Source organism: Labeo rohita, chromosome 1 (genome assembly GCF_022985175.1).
Source record: "Labeo rohita strain BAU-BD-2019 chromosome 1, IGBB_LRoh.1.0, whole genome shotgun sequence".
In the NCBI taxonomy this organism is placed as follows: domain Eukaryota; kingdom Metazoa; phylum Chordata; class Actinopteri; order Cypriniformes; family Cyprinidae; genus Labeo; species Labeo rohita.
The window spans coordinates 32,437,270-32,464,791 of NC_066869.1; the positions used below are offsets into that span (position 1 = coordinate 32,437,270).

General features: G+C 36.9%; 2 protein-coding genes across 2 annotated transcripts; one reads left to right on the top strand and one right to left on the bottom strand.

Moving 5' to 3' along the window:
- The first annotated feature begins 42 nt into the window (after positions 1-42).
- ppa2 (inorganic pyrophosphatase 2) lies at positions 43-4,895 on the top strand. Its single transcript, XM_051121636.1, has 12 exons — positions 43-295; positions 751-815; positions 926-964; positions 1,044-1,097; positions 1,443-1,562; positions 1,819-1,905; positions 2,271-2,397; positions 2,481-2,608; positions 2,697-2,785; positions 2,944-3,013; positions 3,092-3,131; positions 3,235-4,895. The coding sequence occupies exons 1-12, from the start codon at positions 121-123 to the stop codon at positions 3,261-3,263; spliced, it is 1,023 nt and encodes a 340-aa protein (XP_050977593.1). The 5' UTR covers positions 43-120; the 3' UTR covers positions 3,264-4,895.
- tet2 (tet methylcytosine dioxygenase 2) lies at positions 4,868-27,522 on the bottom strand. Its single transcript, XM_051121193.1, has 10 exons — positions 26,897-27,522; positions 10,918-13,734; positions 10,686-10,776; positions 10,502-10,595; positions 10,100-10,308; positions 9,681-9,831; positions 9,504-9,593; positions 9,223-9,360; positions 8,539-8,893; positions 4,868-8,378 (listed from the first exon to the last, which is right to left on the bottom strand). The coding sequence occupies exons 2-10, from the start codon at positions 13,688-13,690 to the stop codon at positions 6,991-6,993; spliced, it is 5,289 nt and encodes a 1,762-aa protein (XP_050977150.1). The 5' UTR covers positions 13,691-13,734; positions 26,897-27,522; the 3' UTR covers positions 4,868-6,990.

The following is a 27,522-nucleotide window of genomic DNA, read 5'->3' on the forward strand; positions in this document are numbered from 1 at the left end:
CCATTGTGAAGTACGGTCTTCTGGCTATAGGTGGCAGTATGGAATATCTAAAAAAGATTTTGTGACGCGTAAATGTGTGAGACGCTTCAACGCAAGCAGGAACATACGTCGATGTAAATAATGCGTTCATTTATTCGTGCTGCCACGAGGTTGTCCGCTGCCTTCCTCTGTTCACAGTCTTCTCGAAAAAGCAGGTTTTTATTTTCAGCTGCTTCCACTCATTTGACAAAAATGGTGCATTACCTAACAGAGCTGAGAGGACGACCAAACTCGACTGACTACAGAGTTTACTTGAGTAAGTTTGTCCTTCTCACCTTTTAATGTCATTCATAAAAATGAGCATTATAAACCCCCCCAACCCCCACACCTCTCAAATAACATGATTGCTGGTGATACAACATGTTTCCTCGCTGTGGATTTATCCGCACTATCGGCGGGAGATTGCTGTGAACGTCATAAGCAAGAGACGTAACATGCATGCATTTACTGTTGAACTCACTCAGATTAAAACCAAATGATTCCACTGTTTAATCTGCCTATTTATCGTGTTATTTTGTACACCTTACACTTCATACATATGGTCTAGCAATAGTCTCTTTGTGAATTATGAAAGAGGAATAAGAAGTCTACGAAAGAGGAATAAGAACCCTATTCAAACACATAGTTACAGAGTTTAGAGAATACTTCATTGATACCTTAAGATAAATTGAACTCGGATGAATGTTAGAGATTGTAACATTTGCTTTGCAGAAACTTCAGATGGAAAGTACATATCCCCTTTTCATGACATTCCTCTGTATGTTGCTGATGAACAGGTTGGTGTATTGTAATAAATAAACTAGGAATTAATTGAATCACCTAATTGACATCAACATTACGGGCACAATTCTTACCCAGTCTTTTTCATATGTTTTCCACATATCAGGAATGTGATGTTCCACCAAAGAAGTTTAAAACGAATGAGGTAACCATTCATCCATCTACACATTTTGGGACCTTACTGTCCAAAATAGACGCTAACAATGTTGTGTTGTCTTTAACAGATATTGTTTAATATGGTTGTAGAAGTACCTCGTTGGTCAAATGCCAAGATGGAGGTAAGTATATTTTTACAGAGTTGTTTAGTGTCTGACTGTGGCCAGGATGACCAGCAACTACTGTACCCCGTATACTGTAACTACTGTTTCTTAATTTGATTGATCAGTTGGCTCATTTGGCCAAAAAATAAGAAAACTAATTCAATATAAGATTTACATAAGAATAGTAATATAAAAAAGTAGTAAAAGAGGAAAGAAAACAAAAACAAAGGGCAGATTAATCTGTCAATAATAATGATAAAAAATACCATATAATCGCGTAAGTCTACAATGCATGTTAAGCAGAATGCATATTTAAGCACAGCATTTTTAGAAACATGCTACATTAAGTTCCTTTGTCCACAGATAGCAACAAAAGAACCATTAAACCCGATTAAGCAAGATATGAAGAAAGGCAAGCTGCGATATGTTGCTAACATTTTTCCGCACAAAGGTTACATTTGGAACTATGGTGCGCTTCCACAGGTGATGTTGTCATTTTGATTTTATATATATATATATCTTGCATTTACACAACAATTTGACGGCACAAGTGTATAAATAAGAAACAACCACGGAGTGTCTTAAATAAAGATTTTGGGTGATATATTGGATAAATATCTCTACTATATATATTGTATTTAATATATTAAATACAATATATATAGTATTGTTAATTCATTGTCACACTTACAGTAATATAATACACTTACAGTATTTTTATTTTTGCTAATGTGTAAAGACATGGGAAGATCCCAACCACACTGACAAGGAAACCATGTGCTGTGGAGACAATGATCCGATAGACGTGTGTGAGATTGGCTCCAAGGTGGGTGGAATAGCAGGTTAATGTGGTATCTTGTGAAATCATTTAAGCCGTTAAGCAGTTTTGTATTCTACAAAATAAAAAATCCTTAATCTAAGTTTTGCTTTCAGTTTAAAACACTGAAACCTTCAAATGAATACTTCTGTAAAAATGATCTTTAATGCATTTTCAGTCAGTCCTCATGTTATTTTGTATACCTCTTTGACAGTTTGAATGAATTTTTTGTTGCTTCTAACTGTGTAGGTGGCATTTTTGGCCAATTATTCCATGTATTACAGTGTTTTATCATTTTGCATAATATATTCTTCTTTCCTAACACAGCTTGGTTATTGATTACAAGTAAGCCACTGTGTATTTCTGTGTCACAGGTGTGTGTGATAGGTCAGGTGATTCAGGTTAAAGTTCTTGGAATTCTGGCTTTGATAGATGAAGGAGAGACTGACTGGAAGGTAATAGCCATCAATGTAGAGGACCCTGATGCATCGAGCCTTAACAGTGAGTAATATTTACAAAAAATTGTAGTTATTGTATTATCTACATTTATGACTGTGTAATCTCAATTAGCGTATCATTAACAGGTATTGAAGATGTGAGAAAGATTAAGCCTGGTCACCTTGAGGCTACCCTGGATTGGTTTAAAAAATATAAAGTGCCAGATGGGAAGCCTGAGAACAAGTTTGCGTTCAATGGACAGTTTAAGGATAAGGTATTGTATCACAGAAGACTAATCATGAGAGAGAAGTGTTAATCCATTTAATGATCACCTAATGTTAATGTTGCTAATATCGTGTTAGGACTTTGCCATAGAAGTCATAAAATCAACACACAGCTACTGGAAAGCATTAGTGATGAGAAAAAAGATGAAAGGTGATGAAATTGTGTGGTAAGTGTTTTGATTAGATATTTATTTCAGGTTTCTCTCTCTCTCTCTCTTTTTTTTTTTTTTTAGTTTTTCTACATTTTCAATTTTTGATATTTTCTAGTCGTTTTAATGACCATTCTTGGGACATTGTAATTTACTTTGATCCATCTCTTTCTTAGCCAGAACACTTCTTTGTGTGAGAGTCCATTCAAATGCGGTGATGCAGAGGCCAGTGCTGTAGTTGAAGCTGTGAGTACTTATCATATCAGAACTTTCTAGCTTATTTTTGCCATTACACAAAAGACAAATAATCTTCTGCTGTTGTAGGCTGCAGAATATGGAGAACCCCTCCCAGTATCTTCTGAAGGTAAAATTGTATTATAAATGTTTTTTTATTTTTTTTTATTTTTTTTTTTTTTTTTTTTTTACAGATTATATGACTTTGTTAACTTGTTGTTTCTATTTTGCAGTGGACAAATGGCACTTCTTCACAAAATAAAAGATTATTCACTTTCTGCAGTGTGATCTCAAAACAAGGTAGAAAAGGCCAGAAGATGCCTTTACATGGGTTCTGTAATGTCCCTGGTGCAAAGATTTTTATGTTTCATTAATGTTTTATTTTTTTTAAAACATTGGTTTATTTACTGGCACAAGCGCCACACACACATGCACACACTTCTCATTCATTTCTTATATATGGGTTAAAATGAGAAAGTTATTTTTGCAGTAATGTTGGTGGATTGTTGGATCATGTTTTTGTATTCACTGTTAACATTTCAAAATGCACGTTTCAGTGCCAAAGCTCATGTTCACATGTTAAAGGTTAAATAGTAAATCTCTACAACCTGAGGTTTTACTTTTAGGTGTGTGTGCGTGCATGTGTTTTCTTTTCTATTTCTATTACTATTTATATACCTATTCTGACAAATTAGGAACCACTGTAAATTAAGTAAATTGGGTATGAAGAGCTTGTCTTAGCAAGATGACCGAGAAATCAAACTCTGTAGCATGAATGTGAGTTCTTTAACTGTTGTTAAAAAATAAGATGTGCTCTACTACTTTTCAGGAAATGTGTGCCATCAGAATCAAGAACTAGTATATGGAAAATAAACTTGATCAATCTTTGTTTTCCTTGATAATACATTTACAAAAAATGGTGTGTAAGTTGTAACTTTAATTAAATATGGAACAAAAAACCCTAAATACTTTAAGTACTGAAAGAAGAATTGTGTTTTAAATGTATTATAATTCCATTTTGTAAAAAATGTTTCACACTCTTGGATTTCATTGTGTTTTTGTTAGTGATCTAAAATAATGATAAGCATACAACAATTATAAAATCAAAGTGTTGTAAAGGAATAACACATCAACACTTCTCAAAGACTTTTGTAAGCATTGTTTGTAATTGTACCATTTGCAAATTATAAATAAAAACATTTTATATGTTTAGTTTAACTATTTAATCATTAAAGGAGTCAACATAATAAAGTTGCACAATTTACAGAAAATGCTTGAAATAAATATAATTTTTATTAAAAAAAACCCACATTTCAGCAATATTAGGAATGATAACAAATCATAACAAACAGCTTTCAAATAAACTGCGTTCAGTTCTTCAGTACATTACAATACTTACAGTATTCAAAGCCATTCTTAATTCAATGTTTTAAGCATTACAAATTTGAAGGGAAAAGGGGAAGCAATACAAAAAAGGCAGAAAATAGCACATTTAAACCTTTAGTGTCTAATGGCAAAATACCAACAGATGTACATAAACAGCTAGCTTAATGTAAAAGTTGTGCACCCCAGTTCGTTAGTTGAAGTCAGAAAGTCATTCAAGTAAAGTTGACTCCACTTAGAAACTCTCCGAAGCATCTTCAAGTATGGCTGTTCTTGTCACTCACTAAATTTTAGCCACCCCATTATTTATTTATTTTTATTTTTTTGCTTCATACACAACCTGCTACCCAAGCTGGGTTCTGTACACTGAAATTTATCAACTAATTTAAACTACAAAACTGGAAGCTTCTTTTATAACTAGTCCGTACATCAAAGTGATTTCTAATAGAAAAAAAAAACTGTAAACTTTGCTGTTGTATTAAAAAAAAAAAAAAAAAAAAAAAAAAACTTAGGTGACCTGAATACCAACAAGACAAAGATTTTAGGGGCAAAATCTATGATTATTATATGTGTGGAGTGATGGTACTTTTAACAAATAAACTTTGTACAAAACATGGACTTAGACTTCTGCAATGCAAGCATGTGGTATATACAATGTGGCATAATCTATTTAATTTACAATAATCTACGTATTTTGAATTTACATACATTTTTTGTATTATTTCTGAAATAAAAAAAAATGAAGTGCTTTAATTTTTTTTTTATAGTAGAGCGGAATGAGTTGTATATAATTCATTACCAGTTACTCATCACATGTGTAATTTGATTCAATGGACAGGGTTGTGTAAGAGGCTTTACCATGTTTAGTGGTTGTAAATACATTTAGCCTCAACCTATACATATGCAACTGATGTGCACATTAGTTTAACTGACTTGGTCTAACCTTTCAGTAAAGAGCAAATGCATTGCTTTTTATACTGTATGTCATGACACTTTCCCTTTAATTAAATCAGTGCATGTTAAAATATGTTCAAATTACTTCTTGAAAAGTTTTATCAGAATTATGCTTCGACAGTACACAAATTCAGATTCTTTTAGTTTTATAACAAAGTTAGATATGCATGTAGTATATACAAAAAATTTTGAACGATTTAAAATGCAAAGGCTCAAACCTGATTTAGAGAATACAACATGAACACAAGTGATGTTTATGCACAGAAATGAGTTGATAGATCCCTGATTTTGCAATTCCATTGAAACTTGAAGTTCAAGTAGTACTTTCTAATAGATCAAATGTGAAGAAAGTAAGAAATGAACTTAGCATCAATGATGGCCTGTATTATATTTGCTACAAAGTGTTTGGAAATAAAAGAACAGAAACACCTTGGTATTATAATTCTATTGCCAAACTAGTTCTGAGGTATATGATAAGTAGGTTTTTCTACGTCATTCATAAGCCTTCTCAACACTCTTAGAAATTCTCACATTATGTGTATAGCAGGTCAAGTAGCACCATTTGAAATAAGATCAATTCAAACCCAAAGAAATAGTACGCATATTTACTAAACTATTACCTAAGCATACATTCGAAAAAAATAATAATAATAATTTACTGTACAAATCTCAACTTTTTTTTTTTTTTGTTTATACAGCTAAAGTTGCATTATGTAATAACTGCCACAGCAAGCCAAGCCAGCTGCCTTTGAAACAGTGACGTTGATGTAAAGGTAACCCTGTTATGTGTTCCTTGATGCATGCTTTGATGACCTAATATTGACCATTGTTTTTCATGACTCCAAGTATCAGTATTCAGTGTTCTGAAATGTCACAGTTTTTGTGAATCAGAACATTACTCTTATAAAATTGACCCTCAGTGGCTCACCATACAGTAAGTATAAAGGATTTCTGAAATTGTGTAAGCACCAGAGAAATTCTTTAAAAGGCTGATAAACCAAGTTTGACTGTCCACTATGGAGTTCGTCATTATTGTTTTCCACATTGTGAAACTAAAATGGCTGCAGTGTAATGAATTGTCTTTCAGATCAGAAGGCAGAAAGTACTACCCTCACAATTATTAAAAAGTGCCTCTAAAACACTAATTAAGCAAAATATTTTTTAATTGCTCAATCAAAATAACTATTAAATATTATACAAGGTGTTTTGTTGTGTGTTGTAGAAGAAAGGCATTTGAAAACACATTTGCATTCAGTAAACTCCCTAGCACCGTAAAAAAGTGATTAGCCACAAAAGTCACCCAATATTTCTTTCCAGTAATATGTCCAGATTTGTTGGACTGTAAGCACCATGGATGAAGAACAGTGTGTTATCATAAGAGAGTAATTAAATAATAAATAAATATTTCCAATTGATTCAACAGTAAAGCTTGACTTCTTAAGAGCATGAAAAAACCCACTGATGATCTGCCTTTCCATACAGTAGGATACTGAATCTATCTACTGTTAGTAACTTCACACAAATTGAGCAAGCGTTATGGGTCATTTGGCCAGTGGCACAGAGGTCTGCAACACAATATTGTAGCACCATTTCATTTTTCTGATGCCCCTGTTATTCTTGTGTTTGTGAATGCTCTGGACCTATGGAGGGTTTCACAAGAATTGATTGTAGGGCCCAGTCACCTTGGTAAAGGCATAGGGAGATGTGCTTACATATGTATTGGTAGTGCAGGATGATGACCGCTCCGTAAGCATGAGAAGGAACTGCTTATACGGAGTCTCTGAAGGTTCAGAAGGTTCTGAGTGTTCCCGTTTCACCTTCTTTCCACTGCTCTTGCTGGATGTATTTTCAGCACCATGCTTCTCAGCATCCTCCTCTTTCTCTCGGGCCTTCTCTGCCATCTTTGCTTCCCACAGAGCCAGTCCATGTTTTGCCTCGTTCAAGTTCTTGTGCTGGTAAAACACTAAAGAGATACGGGTGGGATGGTTGCGGTCAGGCTTCTTGAGCGGTGTAGTCGCATGGAGCTCTCGCTTAGCACACTCAATAATGATTGACCCATGACTAGGTGCCACTGCCACCCCTCCAATCTCAGGGTCAAGGAAGTTGTGCTCACTGTCAGACCACACATCCTCCTTTTCTTTTTGTTCTGAAGTCTGGGTCAATGGTTCCTGTTTGACTATGGGATTAAGGGCATTTTCGTTGGGAAGCCTCAGACCTGGAGGTTGGTTCGGGTTGAAGCATTCGGTACCCAAAGGAGGAAACACCTGAGAGATACCATTTGCTCCACGCATGTTTATCTCTAAATCTTTATTACTTTGCATACTTAAGGAATTTAGATTTGGGGGAAACATCTGAGGATTCTGGGACATACGAGGTTTGGGGTAAGCTTCAAACTGGCTGCTTTTTCCAATAGCTGCATAGTCCAAATGTAGATGGGCTGAAGGAGGCCTAGAGAAGGCATCGGGTGGCATATTAGGAGCATAACCTGGGTAATGTCCCATAGAGTGCATGCCAGGTTTCATGTTACAGGGGCCATAACCATTGGCTGGCAAGCTGGGCTCTCCATAGTGTGGTGGGTAGTTGACCCCGTAATGTTGAGGTGCATTGTACTGCTGCTCAGAGTACAGTGAATTTCTTTGGGGATGATACATATCTGGATGCTTTAGATTGGAAGAGTAGTAAGGGTGGTAGTTGTCCATGGGGAGTCCTCCATTACATTGGTAACCAGGGTAGAGAGGGTTGGGTGTAAGAGACCTGGGATACGGGGTGGGCGCATTAGACGCATTCATGTAAGAGTGGGGTGCATGTAAAGGAGAGGGATAAGGACCAGCAGAAGAAGGGGTTTGAGGATGTGGGGTTGCTGATTTAGAAGTGTTTGAGAACGTTCCTGATGGATTTGAGAATCTAGAGAACGGTGGGACAGTGTAAGAGGGGTTAGGACTAGACTGTGCGTGCTGCTGATGCGGCTGCTGAGGCTGATGGACACCATGAGCAAGTGGGAAATGCCCAGAGTCCAGATTTGTTCTCACATTACCTGGGCCTGAAAGAAATAATAGGATTAGACCAAAATGTAAACTTTCGGTTGAAATATTGATAAACACTTGGAATCTCTTCCATTACTTGGACATATAAATCATTTTATCAACTTTTTTCTAACTGAATAAACTTGAGTATTGGTTTTTGAATCTTTGCTTCTGTACCTGTTACAGTTGTGTTCTGGCCTGGATTCTCATAAGCGGCCTGTTTCTGCTTTGCTTGCTGGGTGTTGTCCATTTTGGAGTTAGGTGTGTTGGGGTTGTTTGGTTTGTTAGCTGCAGCTCTCTTGGCATCCAGCTTCTTTTGCCGGCAAGACTTGGCAGGCTCTGGTAGCATACGCACCTGTCTACGAAAAGCACTGAGCACCTGAATAGCACCGGTCTTGGTCTTCTCCAGTTGAGCCTCAGCACTGCCAAACTCATCAGTGGATGAGGCCTTGTATAAGGGAAGCACATGTAGCTGCTCATCCTCAGGAATTTTTCCAATCTCACGATTGTCCTCCCGTGTTAGTGTGCAAACCTAAAACAGGAGTAGAGAAGGATGTTTGGCCTTTTTAATATTTTATACACTACTTTGTTCCAGCCACCTTTAGTTTTTCACCTACATGGTATAAAGCAAAGTATAAATCTGGGGTGACAGACGTTAGTCCTGGAGAGCCGCAGCCCTACAGAGTTTTGGTTCAACCCTAAGCAAACACACCTGAACAAGCTAATCAAGGTCTGAAGGGTTGCTACGAGGCTACAGGCAGGTGAATTTTTATTAGAGTTGGAGCTAAACTCTGCAATGTTTTGGTGAATGCTTTTTATTAGTCGTCTTAGGGCACTCTATTGTAAGCATTTAATTCTTACCACAGTACTGCCCCCCTGCATGTTGTGAAGATCTCTGTGCGCGTGGGCACAGAAGTCTAGACAGGCTGTAACTCCAGAAAATGGTCGTCCTTCTTTTTGACCCAGTCGGCAATCGGGGGCTCTGTGTTCATGCTCCACCTGTCAAATATAGATAGATATAGAAATGTAACATTTAAACTTAAAATTTAGTTCTGAATGCTTTCTTCGGCAGATGCTCCAAAGCTGAGGCTTTCATATATTACAACACTACTGCAACTAGTGTTGAGAACCTAAGTATATACCTGATTGGAGTAAGCATCAGGCGCCATTTTTTTATATGTAGGGGCAATTAAAGTTGCAAGACCCTGGAGATTTTGTTCCAGTTTCTCTTCCTGTAAGGGAATAACAACACTCCTGTTATTTTTCATTTTGTATGCACTTTGTTAATTCAGTTGTGTGTTTGTGTGTGAGCATCTCACCTCCTTGGGATCATCCCCAAGTAGTTTGAACTTTCGAGGGATTTTACTTCTAGCAAATTTGCAGCCATTATAGTACATACTCCATGAGCAACCAAATGAGAAAGAAGCCCCACAGGCATCAGGTTCAAAACCTTGACATGCACATGTTCTCCTAAAGACAATGATAGAAATGACAGAATGTTGAGTTTGAAGACAAATAACATACCTTAGAATATCTAAGACTTTATATTTTGTTGAAGCTATTAAATAAATTGTAATCAGCAACAAACTATATGCTATTTATGTTGGTAGTACATATGTAGCAATACAAAGACCTAAAACTATCAATTTAGATTTGTTGTGAATTGTTAATAATGTGTTTTTTGGTAGCAAATGTTCACTGTGTTTGTGAAAAAGCAATAATAAGCATTTGTCCTTACTCCTCATTTAGAGCGCATCTGCGGTTGGTTAGAGCACCATGTTTTGTTAGAGTGTCACTGAGTTCTGAGTAGAGACGGTCAGCCAGGCTGATTGATATGCCTTCCCAAATTAGGATAACCACTACTATACAGGATGTCTCACATGAGTGACCAGCCCGCTCTCGTACCAAGACAAGGAGTTTCTCGTCTACATTTGCCCTCCGTATTACCTACACAACATATATACACATATATTTAGAAAATATACAGAAATCAGACATGTGTTATGTTAATGCCATAGAGGGCGCTGTTGATAAGACACCCAACAAGCATGCTTTAATATTTAACAGACAAAGAGGGGCAATACAAGATATGTGCACACAAAAAAAGAGGACACACAGGATGAAAATAAATTGTATTTACCCATTTAGCAATGGGGCACCCTTGCCCACTCTTGCCTTCCTTGCCTGTATACACAACTTTTTCAATCCTAATGGCACTTCCAGTCAATCCAGATCTGTCAAAGGGAAACGTAGTTATATAATTATAGTATAACATATAAATAGACCATTCATTTTGTGCATGAGCGGAGTTTATAATATCATACCTTTCCTCCATGATTTTGCGGATGCCTGCAACAGTTGGTGCTGATCCCAAGTGAGTATAATATGGGCCTTCATCCCTTTCACTGATTTGCTCTGTGGATTAAAGCATAAGAGAATGGGATTGTGTATTTTTTAGGAGATGGTTATAAAAGCAAAGTTTAACTTACAGTTGTAATGTATAAACAACACAGAACTTTATAAACTAGACTAAAGTAGATGTGTAAAACCTCTTACCAACACAATGACATGGTGAAATGTCATACTGCGTCTTCAAAGGTGTATCTAGCAAGTTTTTTATTGGCGTATCAAGCATCTTCATGGGTGACTCCAGAAAGCTTTGTAACCCAGGTTCAATCATTTTAGGTGGGGTGAAGTGTTGTGGTTTGCACTGCTCCTTGGCATTCCCCTCAGCACTGGTTGAGAGCACAGTCACAGCCCCAGCCATCTCTACCTTCACCTTATTGGGTGACTTGATGACCATAGATTTTCTTTCAAACACAGGTGAGAGCTGATACTGTTTTAACTGCTGCTCCATGGTAGCAAGAATACTCCTCTGCTGGCTTTGTTCACAGGATGAAGAAGGATGCTCCTGCTTTACTACCACTGGCATGACTTTGGCTTTGTCTTGATCTTGACGCTGCACTTCTATGGGTGGAAGTTGAGCTGAGGTTTCTAAACTTGAGCAGTTTTCACTTTTTATGATTGGCATACTTGGCCTGATGTTGTTAGGGCTTTGTTGCCTCTGCAGAAGGTGCATTCGCAAGGCTGCGTGCCTCTGCAAATCTCCTTGAGCGCCTTGGCATGGGAGAGACTCTCTCAGGATTTGGGCAAAGGGTTCTTGGAATTCAGCTTTGGTAAATGTTTGAACAGGTATCTGACGACTATTAGAAACTTGTGGTAGTTGTGATTGAGATATTGGAGACTGGGGAAATTCCAAATGATTATGTACCCTGTGTTGAAGAGGTTGCTGGTTTGGTTGTGGTTTACTGGTGTTTTGAGAGTACTGCATGTTCTGTTTCCTCTCTGTCAGAGCTTCAGATTCTTTAGTCAAGAATTGTACGTTTGATTTAGCTGAGTCGGGAAATGTATAGTTTTCTCTTATAGTTGGACTAGACAGAGTTTGTGCTGGTGTTTCTATTCCTAAAGATAACGTCTGGGATTCTGAATGAAGGCAGCCCTCTGTTTTAAGCCTTTTCAAGAGTGGTGCATCTACCTGGCTGTGGGAAACATCTTGTGATTGTGGAGCTCCTTGCATATTCGGTCTATCCTGAGGGAGCTGATGGGGAAATGTTCCGGTGGCTTGTTGATGAGCCTCAGCAGGTGGTGGCTGAGAAAGGAAGCTCTGGGATTGTATCTGGTCTTGATCATTTTTGCAGAATTGCTGGGACATGTGTTTGTTAAATTGCATGTTACCATGATTGTGCATACCAGAATTGTTCTGTTGACCTTCAGAGACAGAATTGTGGGCGAATTGTGTAGGAGGTAGGGAGTTTTTGTAACTGTCTTGTACCTTGTTTTCATAGGAGGGGCAATTAGGATTACTGAAATTTTGAGACTGAAAGTTGTTTGAGGACATGGAATTTATACAATGACTTTGGCTCTGTGTGACTGTATGCTGCTGCATGTGGGTCTGTGGAAGGAAAAAATCCCACATCTGGGGGTGGTCAGTAGATGACTGGGCTGCTGCAGTTGAGTTTAAATCTATCCATTCCATCTGGGATGAGTGATCTGTAGTCTTTGACGTTGTCGTTTCCTGATCTGGTTTAGGTGTATTTTTTTGCTCACTGCGTTGATTGTGAGAAGCTGATGTACAGGCCTGGGAGGTCAACCTGCTGTCTACTGTATGTGGCTGTTGCTGTGGCAACGAAAAGTCTCTACTGTCACGGAGGCTTTCATCGGTTGGTTGTTTCTGTAGCACCTTAATCTGTAGGTTCTGCTGACCTGTCTGAGTGTTTTGTGATGGTGCTCCTGCCATCACTGGCGGCAATATATAAGATTCATGGCTAAAATCTTGCTTAGACTTGCTTAAGCACTCAGAATCGTTCTGAAGGCCTTCTCTATCTTTTTGAATCTGTGAGCAACCATTGATGCCTGCCAGTGGTGGCACATTGGACTCCGAAGCTGCCTGACTCAGCAGTTGTGTTTCCATATCTGGCAGGTCAGAGAGAGGATAAGTAGGCTTCTTATGCTCGACTACAAACTTAGAGTATCCATTCACTGTAAACTCTGGATTGTAGCCATTGCTGCCTTGTACTTCTGGGGGTGCCTTGGCAAGTGGCTCGGAGGCAGATGTTTGGGGTGAAATTGGAAAACCTGAGGTTAATGAAGGTGAAGGAGTTTCCTGCTCAGGCAGGTTGCTGGTGACCTGATCTACTTGAGATGAGTTGGTTTGAGGTGCAATGGACACGTGCTCCGGGTAATACTGAGACAAGGTTTTCTCTAAGAGGTCACCAGTTGTACCCTTTACTGAGGGTGGGCTTGTTGTAGCACCATTGGGCATTGGAACTTGCTTGTTCCTTGACAGTGAGAATAAATCCCCATTGGGAAAGTTACCATTTCTTTTACTATGTTTTATCTCGAAATTCCCTGGCTTATTGTGTTTAGGGAATCCCTCTAACCGCTTCTCCATTCCTGCATCTCTTTTATCCCAAAGCATCAGGTCCTCATTTCCATTCACCTCTGAATCAGTGCAGAGTTTTTTAGGCTGGTGAAAATCTAAAAATGTCTGTTCACTAAGAGCATGTTTCATCTGTCCATTCATCTCATACATGCTTTGATCAAATATCCCCTGTGTATTAGCAGGTCCAGAACAATTCTCCTGTTGACTTTTCATTGGGTAGACTACTGTGCTGGGCTTGAAATGGCTCCAATTAGTGTCCCCATTGAACTGCTGAGACTGATCTCCATTCTGGCGCTTGGTGAGAAGAGGGTCTGTCTGCTGAGTGGCACTGATTTGTGAAAGTAACAGACTTTTTTCCGTCTCATGGCTGGTCTTTTCTGTTTCCATCTGGTCTGCTCTGGGTCCATTCACAAGGCTGCCCTCTCTGCGTCCTACAAGGAAGACATAGAAAATGTGATAATGTGATTAGTGATCCGGACTGTCAAAATTTTGCGATAATCAAAGTAGAAATGGCCTAAAGATAACACGAAGATCTTAAACCTATTCAAACTGATTTATTCAAGATATAGTATTGGAATCAATGTTTGATGTTGATTTCAGCTGAAAATCTCATTCTTTGCATTTTCCTTTACAGTCAAATCGGAGATGTTTACAGTCTAGGGGTGGTGTAGTGTATAAAATTTTTAACCATCTATGTAATTTTTTTAATAGTTATGTTATGTTCTTAATACTTTTATTATATTCTTCAATTAGTTTCCAAAAAGCATTATCTATTTCACTATACATTCTATGAATAATTAAACTAGAAATGTCAAAAATATCGTAGAAAATAGAGAATTGTAGATTTGTTGCAACCAAATCTACAGAGCCATACAGAAAGAACTGGCATATAGGATATCTAATATGTAACAGATTCTTAATGGAATGTTTTCCATCTGTTTGAGTCCAGAATGGTGGGAGTTAAAAACAGCTTTGAAATTAAATAACTGCTGGTCTACTAGATCCTTAAATTGGAGTCTTTTTAAAAATATATGTAATATGAGGCCATAACTGTGTCTAAGTTGATGTATATGGGGTAGTCGGTAAATCACAATTAAGGTCTCTGTTATTTCTGATGTTGTTTATAAAACATAGTTTATTATAATAAATAAATAAATAAATAAATAAACAAACTCTTCTGTGACTTGTGATATATTACTAGCTACAATCCACGTTTTAAAATTGCATCTATTATCATCTTTGGGAAGGGGAGATTGTGATTGGTTTGGAGCCTGCATGTGTGCTAAATGAAACTTGAATGTGGATCCATTCCAGAGCCATTTCAGGATTTCCCAACAGCTGAGAAAGCCAAACAGCTTGACACAGTTGGATAAACCCACACTGAAAACAGCACAAAAAAATCTCTCTGAGCAGGAATGACAAAGCACGAGATCCCAGCTGAAGGCTGTCTATATATATCTTTCAGACAATGGCTTTCCATTGGACGTGTCCATAAATATAATTAAAACTGTAAGATTAATACCTTTTTTATTTAAATGTTTTTTTTTTTTTTTTTTTTTTTTTAATATGATTTATTTAAAAATGCTTTGTAAGAACAATCCTGTGCCTTATTGTCTCAGTGAATCTCACAGTCTTACATAACATTAAAACACAAACCATTTAAAGTCCTTATATTCTTTATCTTGTCTGTTGACAACTAGGAGTGGCTTTGAATTCAACTTCTTGTCTATCCTGTTTTGTGAGTATCCTTCTTTTCAAATCCTCTTTTAACTAATGTGATCTCCCAATTTAATAAATAAATGTGTTCAAGGGATCAGTGCTTTGCTTGCTAAACCAATACATCCAAGAAAAGCACAAAGCCACTACATCAATGGTATTTATTGTTAAGTGATTTAACAGTTCCTTAGCCTCAGGGTTGCTGTCTAAATATACAGTAGGTCAGTGGGAAGTGACATTTTCTATGTCTTTCATTATTCACACTCTAAAAACTGGTACTATGGACAAACAAGTCAATCATTATTATGATTATTATTTTGCTTTAAAAAAATGTGTGAAATATGTGTGATGCACATGCTCAATGTCAGTGTGTTTCTAAATCATGATGAAAGGCAGGATTTGTGCTGTTTGTGTTTCAGACATGGCCTCTGATAAACAGTCCAAAATACAAATAGGCTTGATTGTAAAAAACCTAAAAATCCTGAAACTTGGTAAGGTGTTTATTTTATTTTTTTAAACTTACTTTTACACTTGCTTGGCTATTACAGTATTGAAAGATAACATCATGTAGCATGTTGTTCATCTGAGCTTTAGTAAACACACTGCTGCTGGATGTTTGACTGCAGTTGTGAGTGAAACTTCATCTCTTGGTTCCTCCCACTGTAATTTGATCATACAGCTCATGTGCAAGTGTGCTTTAAATGTCATGCATGCAGGGCTGTAAAAGTGTCCTACTCACTCTTCTCCTTTGAGCATTAACCATACCTTATTTTCCCCTGGCATACTGACAAGGAACAAGCTCAGCAAGAATGTCAGCTTTCGCAGTCAACTTTTGTTGGCAATTATTTACAACTTTGACTTGAACCCACCAACTATGACTTGAAAACATATTTTCCAAGTAGCTATAAAGAGTAACAAAAGAAACCGCAAGCCAGTTAATATAATCAGGGCCAGTGTGTCTTTCCTTTTCAAGTGTCACGCTGCTGTTGGAATGTGTGTGTGTGCACTCTCACTCCATTCAAAACATCAGCCCTATGACTCAGGAGAGTTTCTAACAAACTCTTCTAACAAACTTCTCTGGCTTGGGCTCTGAACACCACAGCCTGAGCTTTATTGGTGCTACCAACATCCATGACATTTTGTCATTTTCAATAAGAAGCAAGAAGACATAAGCATAAGAATGGAAACAAAGAGAAAAGAACCCCTTTGAAATGAACGGGTATTTATAGAGAGTCAGCATGTGTACGGGGGAAGGTATAAGACATGCCTCAGAGTCTGTTTGGAAGAGCTCTGTGAGTTTTGTTCTGTGATGTTTTGAGCATATGTATCACATTTGGATTTTAATTTTCTTAAGAGCAATGGAGAAAAACAAACAAAATAGTAGAAGTAGTGGTATGCTTTTAAAATTGCTTCATTTTTCCTTGTCTGCACATGCTTTGTTCATCCCCAATGACATTTCAAATCCTCTTTGTAGGAGAGGATTTGAATAGAGGTAGATTACTTTAAAAGCTGAGCATATATACACTTCTGTTTGTAATTTCACCCACAGCTAGGTCCCCTCTGAAGAGTCAGGTCTGTGTCGGACCTGCCATTGTCCTTTGTTACTAATAGAAGGCAGATGTGGCTCTGCTGTTTGCAATCAAGTCTTTGTGCTCTTGTTCACTCCAATCGGCCTTTGCACGACCTGCATTGATGCAACCAATAATTGTGTTAGCTATAAAATAATTAAGCCCACTAAAAAAAAGAAAATCTAGTTGAAAAGTTGTAGTGGCGTGGTGGCGTTTGAGAAGAGTGGATGATAATTAACTCAGCATAGGTTGTATAACTAACATCATAACATAGCAGACTGAACCTGCTGACCCTTTGCTTCAGAGTCAAGCATTGTCAGTTACCACAGCCATAGATTACTACAGTGTAATTAAGCTCATTACAACAACCTCCCTTCCCCAAAAACAATTTCTATACATTCTATACGAATATACATTCCTCTCAACTTCTGTCTCCTACTACTACCCCCTCCCTGATTCTTTTTGTCTGCACCAGTCAATATATCTGACTAATTTGATGAACTGTGCTCAGTGCAAAGCAAATTTCTTTCAGAGAGCGTGGTAGCCATGGTGATCATTATATTGGTGCTGCATTGCCATCTGCTCTAAACATTAACCGAGCATGAATGACTGACACAGATAGAGAGGGACAGAGATAGAGAAAATGCAAAAGAGTGAACACATGTGCTGAGCACATTGATTCTGGTGGGATCAGCTCTCTTTTATGGGTATGTTACACAGTTTTATTTACTACCATGACATGAAAGCTGAGAAGCAATAGCCATCTCTTCACTTTAAATGTAATTCATATCTGCACAGGGGCTCAGATTTACAAACAAGGATAGCAAGTCATATTCCTGTAGAATGCTCAAGGATAAAAAAAAAAAAAAGATAATATTTCTGAGGTTGCCATATGTGTTGGCGTTTTTTTTTTTTTTTAAAGCTTTTGTTAATAAAGCTTCCCGCTGTAAGTCCTGACACAGTTTCCCCTACACATTTTGGCGAAGCAATGATTTATTGATGTTCACTGCCTGAGCTACAATTAATTTCATTAAGAGAATATCTACAGTACAAATATAGTTTAAACATTTGCTGAAGAGTAAATTGAAATATAGCATCCATTCTGTGTACACCTGCAAAACTAAACCTCAACATAAATGTAACCTGTGGATGGGAGAATTTGGGCTATAGCTGCAGTTGGGTTTAATATTTTTTAAAACTTTTATCACTTTGACAAAAGATGAGGTCACACTGTTTTCCTGCTGCTTGCATTCTTAAGGAATGCCAAGAGCATTTGAGCAGTTGAATGTAGGAGTCAGTGACATCAGACTTCATCATTTGGAGATTGTGAAGAGAGACTTCTACAGCCTGATCAACATCGCAGCAAACTTCACCATAGATGAAGCTCATCGTTTCACCTGTTCCTTTCATGGTGTGAAGAATAAAACCTTGGAATGATTACTAACTAAGATTGGTTCATTGTGATGAATGATTAATCTTATTTAGTTTGTATTAAAAACTATCATGCTTTATCAATTCTATGACACCCTCGATGGATCTTCTTCAAAAAGAAATTGTTCACAGCATTGTCACAAAACTTTAACTTAGTGATGAAGAAAAATCTAATTCTAACATAATGGAAACCTACATGTGCATAAAAACGACATTAAATTCGACATTAAATAAATATACAGTACGTTTACAGGAAATTCAGTGCAATTCAGTGCACCTTCAAAGTTATAAAAGTAAAAACAGATTTTAGTTATTACAACAAAAAATGTTACCATATTAATTGAAATGTATTAAACATACACTTAATAAAAACAAAAATATATATATATGCCAATATTTTCTGTAAAATAAGTAAATTATCTTATTTTGTTTAAATGAAGGATTGCAGAAATGAGTACACCCTAGATTTAATTCAGCAAATGTATAATATTCTAGTACTTAGTATGTCCTCCAGAACTTTAAGTATACTACTCTGACCCTTCTTGTCACTGAGAGTACAAGTTCATAACAAAATGCCACATCAGCCCTGTTTAACACCTTGAGGACAACCTCCTTAAATGCCCTGGTCTTTAATTGGGAGTGTTGTTCAGCTTGTCTCTACAGAATCCCACACAGCTGCTCAAGAGTGTTAAGATTGGGTGAAATACATGTCCACTGAAGGATTTTCACCTTGGGAAAATGAATATCTTCACTGTTGTGTTGAAAAAATGCAGGGAATGAGGAGAGGGTCGCATCTTCTGTTTCAAGTTTTTGTATTCATGACAGCATTGATAAAGTACAACTCTCTCACACCTTCAGTACTCATAAATCCCTATATAAGAGGTTTTCTACCACTGAGTGTCACTCTAGGAACCAGACATTTCTCACTGTACTCCTCCTCTAGCAACACCAGAACATTTTGGATGCTTTTGGATCCGAAATGATTGACTTGGTCTCTTAAGACAAGAGTATGGATTCCCAGAAGTCTATATTTTGTAAATATGGGGCTTGGAAGAGGTAAAATTAGTTTATTATGCTTTGGCTACAGTAGGTAATTCTAGTGGTGACAACAACCATCCATGTCACTTCTGCAAGCTGTGTCATACTCTGTGAGATAAAGTGTCACTCTTTTCATAGCTTTTGCCGGCTCTAAGACACTTGCGTGGTATTTTTCCTGCTCTTTTTCTAGCAAAAACTCACTCATCACTAAATGAAAACTTAAAGTGAAGACCTTATTCTATAAGGAGCTTTGTCACAAGTCCATTGTTATTGAATGTCAGTGGTACTTCTGCTATATCTTCACAGTTAAAACAATAATTTGGTATTCCTCACTGTCCACTTTTATGCTAAGAAATAAATCTCTTGCCAGTTTTCTCTCAAGTGGTTCTATTGTTGGCAGCTTTAAGTCTGAGTATGATTCAGTAGGCTATATAACACTTTTAATTGTCAGGAAATTACTTGTCTTTAAAAGTTTTGGTTCAGTATACATACCTGTATATGATCAAAAATTGCCTCATACCTACACTATTTTTTTTTTTTTTTTTTTTTTTTTTTTTATTTAGTAACTTGAGGGTGTACTGATTTTTGCAACACAACATTTTATCACTTTGATAAGAAAATTGCTTCCTTGGCAATTGATCAAACATTATATGTCCAAAGAACCCTAATATGTCTTTTATTTAGCTTGTTTTTAGCTTGTTGTGCTTATTCTTAAAAAAATAGATATATATGGCAGTTTTTGGACACTTTATATAGATCACCTAGATGCTATAAGAGTTGCTATAAGAAGAAAGAATTTCTATCTTTTAATTAATGTAAGCGCTGGTTGATGGAGACCACTTAAATTATGGGATGGGTTGTGGAATCACTTAAAATGTTAAGAGACATGTTTAGTAATACTGCATGAAAATTATCAGCTATTCTGCCACCTCAGGTTTTTACCTTGTCTCATAAAAGTTACACAAACTGTATTAAATTCACCAGTTTATTAGAAATGATTTAACAACTAAAACAGTTTATTTATTAACTCCCCCATATCTGTTTTTGCTGCTTAGTGCATTTAAGAACTGTAAAGCTTGATGTAGTAGAGAACATGGCTTTTTCTATTGCTTCTTATACTAGGAAGAACCACCTACACTTAGTTCAAAAGTCACCTTAATGGAGGACAACTAATTTGAAAATATTTCCAAATACTAGGAAAGAAAGTTTATCCAGTTATATTCCAGCCTTGAAAGCTGCAAGGTCATCATGTCTTGGCTGACTCTTAGCAAATAATCACTTATTTGCTAAGAGTCACGGTTATCTATTCACCACAGTGGCTAGATTAATAAGGAACTGCATGTTGGTAGACATTTAATTCCATTCATTTTATTATATTATTATATTGATGGATTTTAGCATGCAGATGGTTGGCATCCAAGCAGAGTCCGAGCAAAAAATCCTATTAGACACCATTGGAGCACTGCACTTACAAGTGTGCATTTTATTACGCCATGGTATTTCTAACAGTGATCTGTTTACTGAGGTTGTGAAGTTGTATCATTGCCTATAACATATCTCTTCAATCACCTCCAGTGTGCAGTACTATCCATACATGGCAGTATACAACATTCAGTAGAGAGGAGACAGAAAGTGTTGTGGCTAATCTGTGTATAGGGGGGTTGGGGTGATTACTAGTGCATGACTGTTGCAGGTGTAAGATTCAACCTTTCAGATAATTATCACTTTGTTTGTGTAAATAACAAGGTGTCCAAAGTAGCACAGGTGGATTCCAAAATGCTCAGTCTCAGATTTTCTTTGTCACATGCTTCATTTCGATGCTGTTATTAGTAAATGTGCACTGAAAATTGTTTATGTGCAATTATTGGCTATAAGATCTACTCATATGGTGTAACCTTATATAGTCAGGGTTATTTAGTCATATGAAATAGTATTTAAAAAATATTTTAGGTCTTAAAGCATAAAGCAGTTTTTTTTAGGTTACCTGACTAACTTTTTTGTGGCTTTAGCTTTTTGTTATTATAGGGATAACACCCAGTTCTGTATTTCCTCTACTTAAGATAAAATCTCAATCTTCCAAGTGGGTGGACTGCATTAAGGACATCAAAGACTGGAACTAAACGACTGGACGACTGGAACTCTCTGTTGCTACTAATCATTAGATCAAACAAAAGTTGCTTGACTACAGTTGTAGGCAGGATGGATTTTAGTGTCTAGATATTTTACTGCTCTGCACTTAAGGACATGCTTGTCATGTTGAATTTGTCGTTTCAAAGTAGCATTCCATTGTCTCTTGAACAGCATTCTTCTTAGATATTCTAAGTTATGAAACATTCCTTCTGTTCATGATGCTAACTTTTTAACCTTATCCTGTTTACACCGGTTACTTGTTCTGCATCAATATTAAAATCTTTATATATTGTTAATTAAATATAAAATTGTTTCCAAAGCAAGTGATTTAGCTCCTCAATATCTAAGAACTGTAATATAATTTTATTATCGCTCATGTCCATTAAGGTTCCAATGCTCTGATCTACTGACAGTAGGGGAGAGTGGGGTAAGTTGGGCCAGTGGGTAAGTTGACCCACCCCCTGTATCTTGGCAACTGTACATTTCTACTGTCATGTGACCATGTATTTTGGAATCACCCATCATTTCTGCCAGACTGTGAAAAGAATAAACACGTGGGAGGAGTGAAAGGCACCCATTTACACTTAAAACTATTTTTGGCTTGTCAAAGTAAAATTTTAGCATAACAGTTGTAATGGCTGTTACATCAAAACAAATTTATCCAGGTCTAAAAATATTTATGATGCGTATAGGTGATTTATCAACATATAAAACCATGAAAAGCGTTTAGCTAAATATTAGCCTGAATTGGTAAACTAGCTATTTTTTCATTTTTTATTATTATTTATTTATTTTGTTTTTTTTTTACAAAATGCCAGCTATGGGGCAAAGTGAGCCAAATGCTGTGGGGTAAGTTGAGCCAGCACTTTAACTTACCCCACTATATCTTTGAAGTATAAATTGGTATTTTAATGTGATATTATGCAACTGGTTTAGTTTATTATATATATAGATATTATTTGTAGTTTATTTGATAGGGACAGTGTACAAGTGAACCAAATCCTTCTCTGAGAACCAGAAGATGCTTTTCATCACATTATAATTAAATATATCTTTCCACCTGTAGTCCCTAATGGCCAGTTTGACATTGCAGAAAAAGTACCATGCCAAGAATCTTTTGACTAAAATGTTTATTAGTTTCAGTGACATTCATTCCTTCATTCCAATTCAGTTTTTACTTAATTTTATTCAACAAACTCTCTGTTTAGTCTGTCTTTGGGAAGGTTAAAACTTTAGCGTTCAACACATTGTTTGATTGTTTTCATTTTGTTTAAGTTAACTTTAAGAAAAGAAATATGACTGTTTGTAAAATGAAATTTGATTATTAAGTTAGATTCTAAAAGAGGTAAATTATCTTTAAAATTTCACATGGGTTTGAGTCAGATTCAGTCAGATGATGCATTTTTACCCCCGACTCGGGTCAGCTTACTCCTAACCTGCGGCAAATTGAGCCACAAGAACACTTTTATAAGAAGCCATAATTTTAGAAAACCTTGTCATAGATACATTCTGATAATTTAAAATGATAGGAAATGAAATTACTTTTGATATTTGTCTCATTTTCACTTATCTTGAGGACCACCTAAGTAAAAAATGGCTCATCTTACCCCACTCTCCCCTACCAAAAATTAACAAAACCCACAAGAGGAGTTTTTTGCAGTCTCAAATAGGGCTTCAAATGTACGTGCATTCTACATAACAGAATAAATACCAATAATACTAATACAGTATAATGTATTTTTTTTTTATTTGTTGAATTACAAATTAATAAATGAATAATGGGATTTTTGCCATATGTGTGTTGATTCATCCCATTGTTCCTTTGTCATCTTACCTTACCTTAGAAATTTAAGTATTGTTTTTTTATTTATTTTTTTATTTTTTTCTTTGTCTTTGTCACCTTTGGATTGCTTAGGCCCTGGGAGCTGCAAGGCAACATTCCTTGTAAATTCACATTATATACAGCTGTAAAATATAAATAAATAAAATTATCATTGTGTAATTTTCCAGGAAAAACATCCACCCAACACTTTGAATCTCTTCACGGATGTATTTTACATTTCATGTTGGCTTTTAGTATTTTCCTATTTATTATTCACCAAACTAAGAGACTGCTGATATGGCATTACTTTCTGCTGAGGGAAATGCAATGCACAGACAGGGTCTCTGAAACAAAAACCACATGAAAAGTATTGGACCACTTTGAGACACCAACTGTCTGACCCAAATTTCAGATCGACCCCCGCTCATCTTTAACCTCTTGAAATGTCATCCAAGGCTTATGGGTAGTTTACAGTCTTGAATGACATTGAGATCCAGCTGTCTCTGTGGTAAATCTGCTGTCAACAACGTGACTTTTGGCTTGCCAGCCAGTGTCTATACATGTGAATCATACACCCCTTTCTCTCCTTTTCAGTTTATTGAAAATACTCTTTTGAAGTATTTTATGAGAAGGATCCTTTGAGATTTCTTGACTCTGAGGCCTTGTTGCACTGAAGCTGTTGGTCTTTTGAGCAGCCTGGTTGTGATTAGTGTGTCTGCTGGTATTGGATGTGTGCACCCCCAAATACACACACAAAAGATTTCACAGACACATGCAACAAACCTCTTCTGGGTAGACTTACTTCTGAGCAGTTCTCAAGCAAAAATCCCCCTATAAGCCCTGACATCACCAGTTTCGAAATTAGCATGTGGCAGGTGATTCTTATATTAGCCTGACATACTTTTTGATTCTGATCGGGGGAAAACCATCAAGCATTTCTGTTATGAACCACCATTCTGCGCTTTTGCTATAACCAAACTGATTTTCTTTGAATCCACACAGCTGGAACTGAAGAGGAATCCTTTTGAAAACCACATTTATAAGTGCATCATCACTTTGTTCACCTCAAAGGAAATGAACATGTGACTTTCTCAGAAATACACTACCAATCCCGTATTACTTTATTTTATAATGAAAAATCTTTCTTAGTGACTCACTGAGCTTTACAAATATATTCAGCCAAGTCCTCTAACCGCAAGACATTTGTAGTTTTCAGAGAACTGAAGGTGGCTGGAACAAGGCAAGCCACGTGCCATGAATTTAACTTAGCTAAAGTCTTTTGAATACAAATGTTCTAAATTGGCGTAGTCAGTGACCTGGCTTTCCAGTGACCTTCTTGGCTGGTGTAAGTACACTTCTTCATCTAACCCTTTGACTGGGTTGTGAGTTAGTGTTTGTAAACAGAGCGGCCATGTGCGCTTACGCACGTGGAGTGTGCTCTTCAATTCGCGCCTGAGAATTAAACCTTGACAACATCGCAGATTTCAAAACCCTGAAATTCTCTTCAGAAATGCGAACATCCAGTGATTGTATTGAAGAATGAGACAAAAGTGTATCTAGTGTCATATAAATCACGGCAATCAGAGCTATTGTGACAATTTATGCTGGAAGTGCTTAAAATATTTGTGAATCAACTGCAGTACAAGATATAAGCTTTTAACTAAGACAAGAATTACTTAAATTTACTGCGCAGGCCAGAAAATGTTTTCGACCAAGGGTTATGATAATTGATATAAAATACCATATTTGCATTGCAAATAAAGGCAACAGTGTGTCCTTTGGAAGAAACTGTTTGGAATTGTGATTTTTAAACACCAACCCCTAGCAGAAAATACAATGAGTGCAAATCACAAACAAAACAAAAATTAAAGTGAAAAAAAATTTGTTCACTGGTACATTTAACCAAATAAAACTTTTTAGGATTTTTTTTCTCTCTCTCTACATAATCATTTGAGTCTACACTGCACAAAGAGCCTTCTTATCATGCAAAGATGATCTACCATGTCATTGAACAGAAGTACATTGTTGTTTTGCACCAAACACTCTTATCAGAGAAAAGGGTCTGCCTGTACTTCCAGTCCAGATAAGTTCCAGCTAATGTTGTATATTCTCACCAGCTAAAACCATGCCATTGACACGCAACCGTTATAATTATATTAAAGTAGAATATGTTTAGTGACTGATGTATTGCTGTGTCACCACTACTGTCATCAAAGGATTATCTGTTCCTAACATAAAGTTGGGGTGGAAGCGTATACAGTATAAAAGATGTGATGGCACTTGTCTCTCTCCAGATCTCTCCCTTCACTGTGGTTACATTAGCATTTGCACCACCTCTCTATCACGTTTATTGACAACACTCCATAAAGGATTCCCTTGCAGGCATGGACTAACTTCCACACTTAACATCTAAACAGAATGTTGGAATACACAAGTTAAATACACAAAATAAGGGGTCAGGTCTTCTATCTGTATTATTCCGGTAGCCAATTATGATGCAAATCCTAATAGGGCTGTTAAAATCAGTTAAGCAAAGGTAACATTTGCAATTCATTAGTGCAGATAAAAGAGTTGCTGCTGTATCCTTTTGTAATAATTTACTTGAGTTAATACGTTTGATTGTTACATGGCAAAAGCAAAAATAAAATAAAAATACATCTGCATTGTTCAGACTTGGTTATTTCCAGCCAAATATTGACTTTCTCAATACAACGGTCTAAGCTATTCAAACATTTGACATTATCTTTGCTCAGTCTTTATATTCAATAGCCTATAGCTTAATGTCAAACAAATGCAAATATGTTGCAGGCCACTACAACACACCATTAACTGTGAGCTGTGCGTGATATATGGAATACAAATCAAATTCAGCATGAACACTAAGTTGTTCCTATATAATTGATTGTTATACAAAGAACATATATAGGGAACTGATGTTCTCCAATATAACTGAAACATTTGCCTCTATTGAAAAATTCACTGTGAGAATAAAATGCAGACATAAACACAATTGAGATGTTGTGTACAAATAAACAATGAAATCCTATTAATATCAGACAAGGCAAAAATTCCACTCTCTGGTGGCCTTCAGCTAATGGTGCTATGGGGTTGGGTTTCAGTTCTTTTAAAGCTTCTGACCTTGTGGGCTTCCACCACTACGCTGTTCTGTTTTTTTTTTTTTTTTTTTTTTTGTTTTTTTCAGTCCTCAGGACTGTGCTAGTCTTTGTGTCTGCTTGTCATTCACTGATGAATGCAATGAAAGCAAGGAGCTTGACTATTCCTAGCCAAACACGAACATTTATCCAAAGCACACATCAAATAAAGGAGAAATGTACCAAAAAGAAACTAATGTTAAAAGAAAATATTTTTTTTTATATAATAAATATTAAATTTAAAAACACCTCCTCTTTCTTGTATCTACATACAGATGTCCAATAAGGCCGGTGGACACTGAATAGATAAGATAATTTTGTTAGCAGTGTGACTGTTTAGTCTTGCTCTCAGCACAGGAGATGTATTGAGAAATAGTGCCTGAAGAAGAATTGGCCAACAGCCTCACAAAGATCACCATTTTTCAAAGCAGCCACATTCCTAAAGCTGTCCACTCCACAACATCTCAGATAAAAGTGAATGATGAAGACAAATGGGATTTAAATGCTTGAAAGACATTCTGTCTGCACAAGCCAACAAAAAAGAGACAGAGAGAGGGAGGGAGAAAGACAGACAGAAAATGTCAGCCATGTTGGTGAAGCTTTATCTAATATCCTTTCATTATTATGTCAGCTCACGGTTTTAGAAAGGACAGCACGCTGCTAAAAAGAGCTTGAAGTCATTAAAGAGACCCTGGGGGCAAAAGGAAAAGGGGCAAGAACAGGAAAACTGGCTCACCTTGTTTTAAGTCCTTCCACTTTGTAGAATTCCAACAAACCGTCTAGGTCTCCTCTTAAACAAATCCTAAAGGGCAGCCATCTTGCTTCCTTCTGTTCCGTCTATGAAGAGACTACCTCCGCATCAATATTCATGGGCTAGTCTGACGTCTGCTTTCATCATCAGGGGCAGAATCCGTGCGTTGCTGTTAGCTCTCGAAGCGCGTCCAGACGCAGCCCGTAAACACACGCTCACTCTTGTATGTGCTTCTATAAGCAGTAAGCAGTGAGACAGTCCAGTGTGTAAGTGTGTGCAGATCAGAGAAACCAAGCTTGCTTTGCCGGCAAGCTGAAGTAATTGCAAAATCGCTTTCCTGCTGGGTCCTCTCCACACAAAGGGACTGAGTTTCTTTTCTTCCCCCTCCTTTTTTTGCTCTCTTTCTTTTTTTTTTTTTCAGCCGCACACAATAGTGCACACTTTACTGGCTGCCCTGAAGCACTGGACTGGATTGCATAGTTCATGGCTTCATCGTCCACCCACTTCAGCAGAAACGGAGGGAGGGAAAACCCCTCCACTCACAGTCTGTTCACATTTAGTCAATAACACAAATGTGTACTCAACACAAACAGGAAAAGAGAGAGAATTAT

Bases quoted from the DNA above. Each gene is read 5' to 3' on its own strand.
- ppa2 (XM_051121636.1), top strand. From the start codon at position 121: ATGCGTTCATTTATTCGTGCTGCCACGAGGTTGTCCGCTGCCTTCCTC. The intron at 296-750 runs GTAAGTTTGTCC...TTTGCTTTGCAG, and splicing joins TGACTACAGAGTTTACTTGA to AAACTTCAGATGGAAAGTAC. The intron at 3,014-3,091 runs GTGAGTACTTAT...CTGCTGTTGTAG, and splicing joins CCAGTGCTGTAGTTGAAGCT to GCTGCAGAATATGGAGAACC.
- tet2 (XM_051121193.1), bottom strand. From the start codon at position 13,690: ATGGAAACAGAAAAGACCAGCCATGAGACGGAAAAAAGTCTGTTACTT. The intron at 10,309-10,501 runs GTAAATACAATT...TATGTTGTGTAG, and splicing joins GGTGCCCCATTGCTAAATGG to GTAATACGGAGGGCAAATGT. The intron at 9,361-9,503 runs GTATATACTTAG...TATATTTGACAG, and splicing joins CTGATGCTTACTCCAATCAG to GTGGAGCATGAACACAGAGC.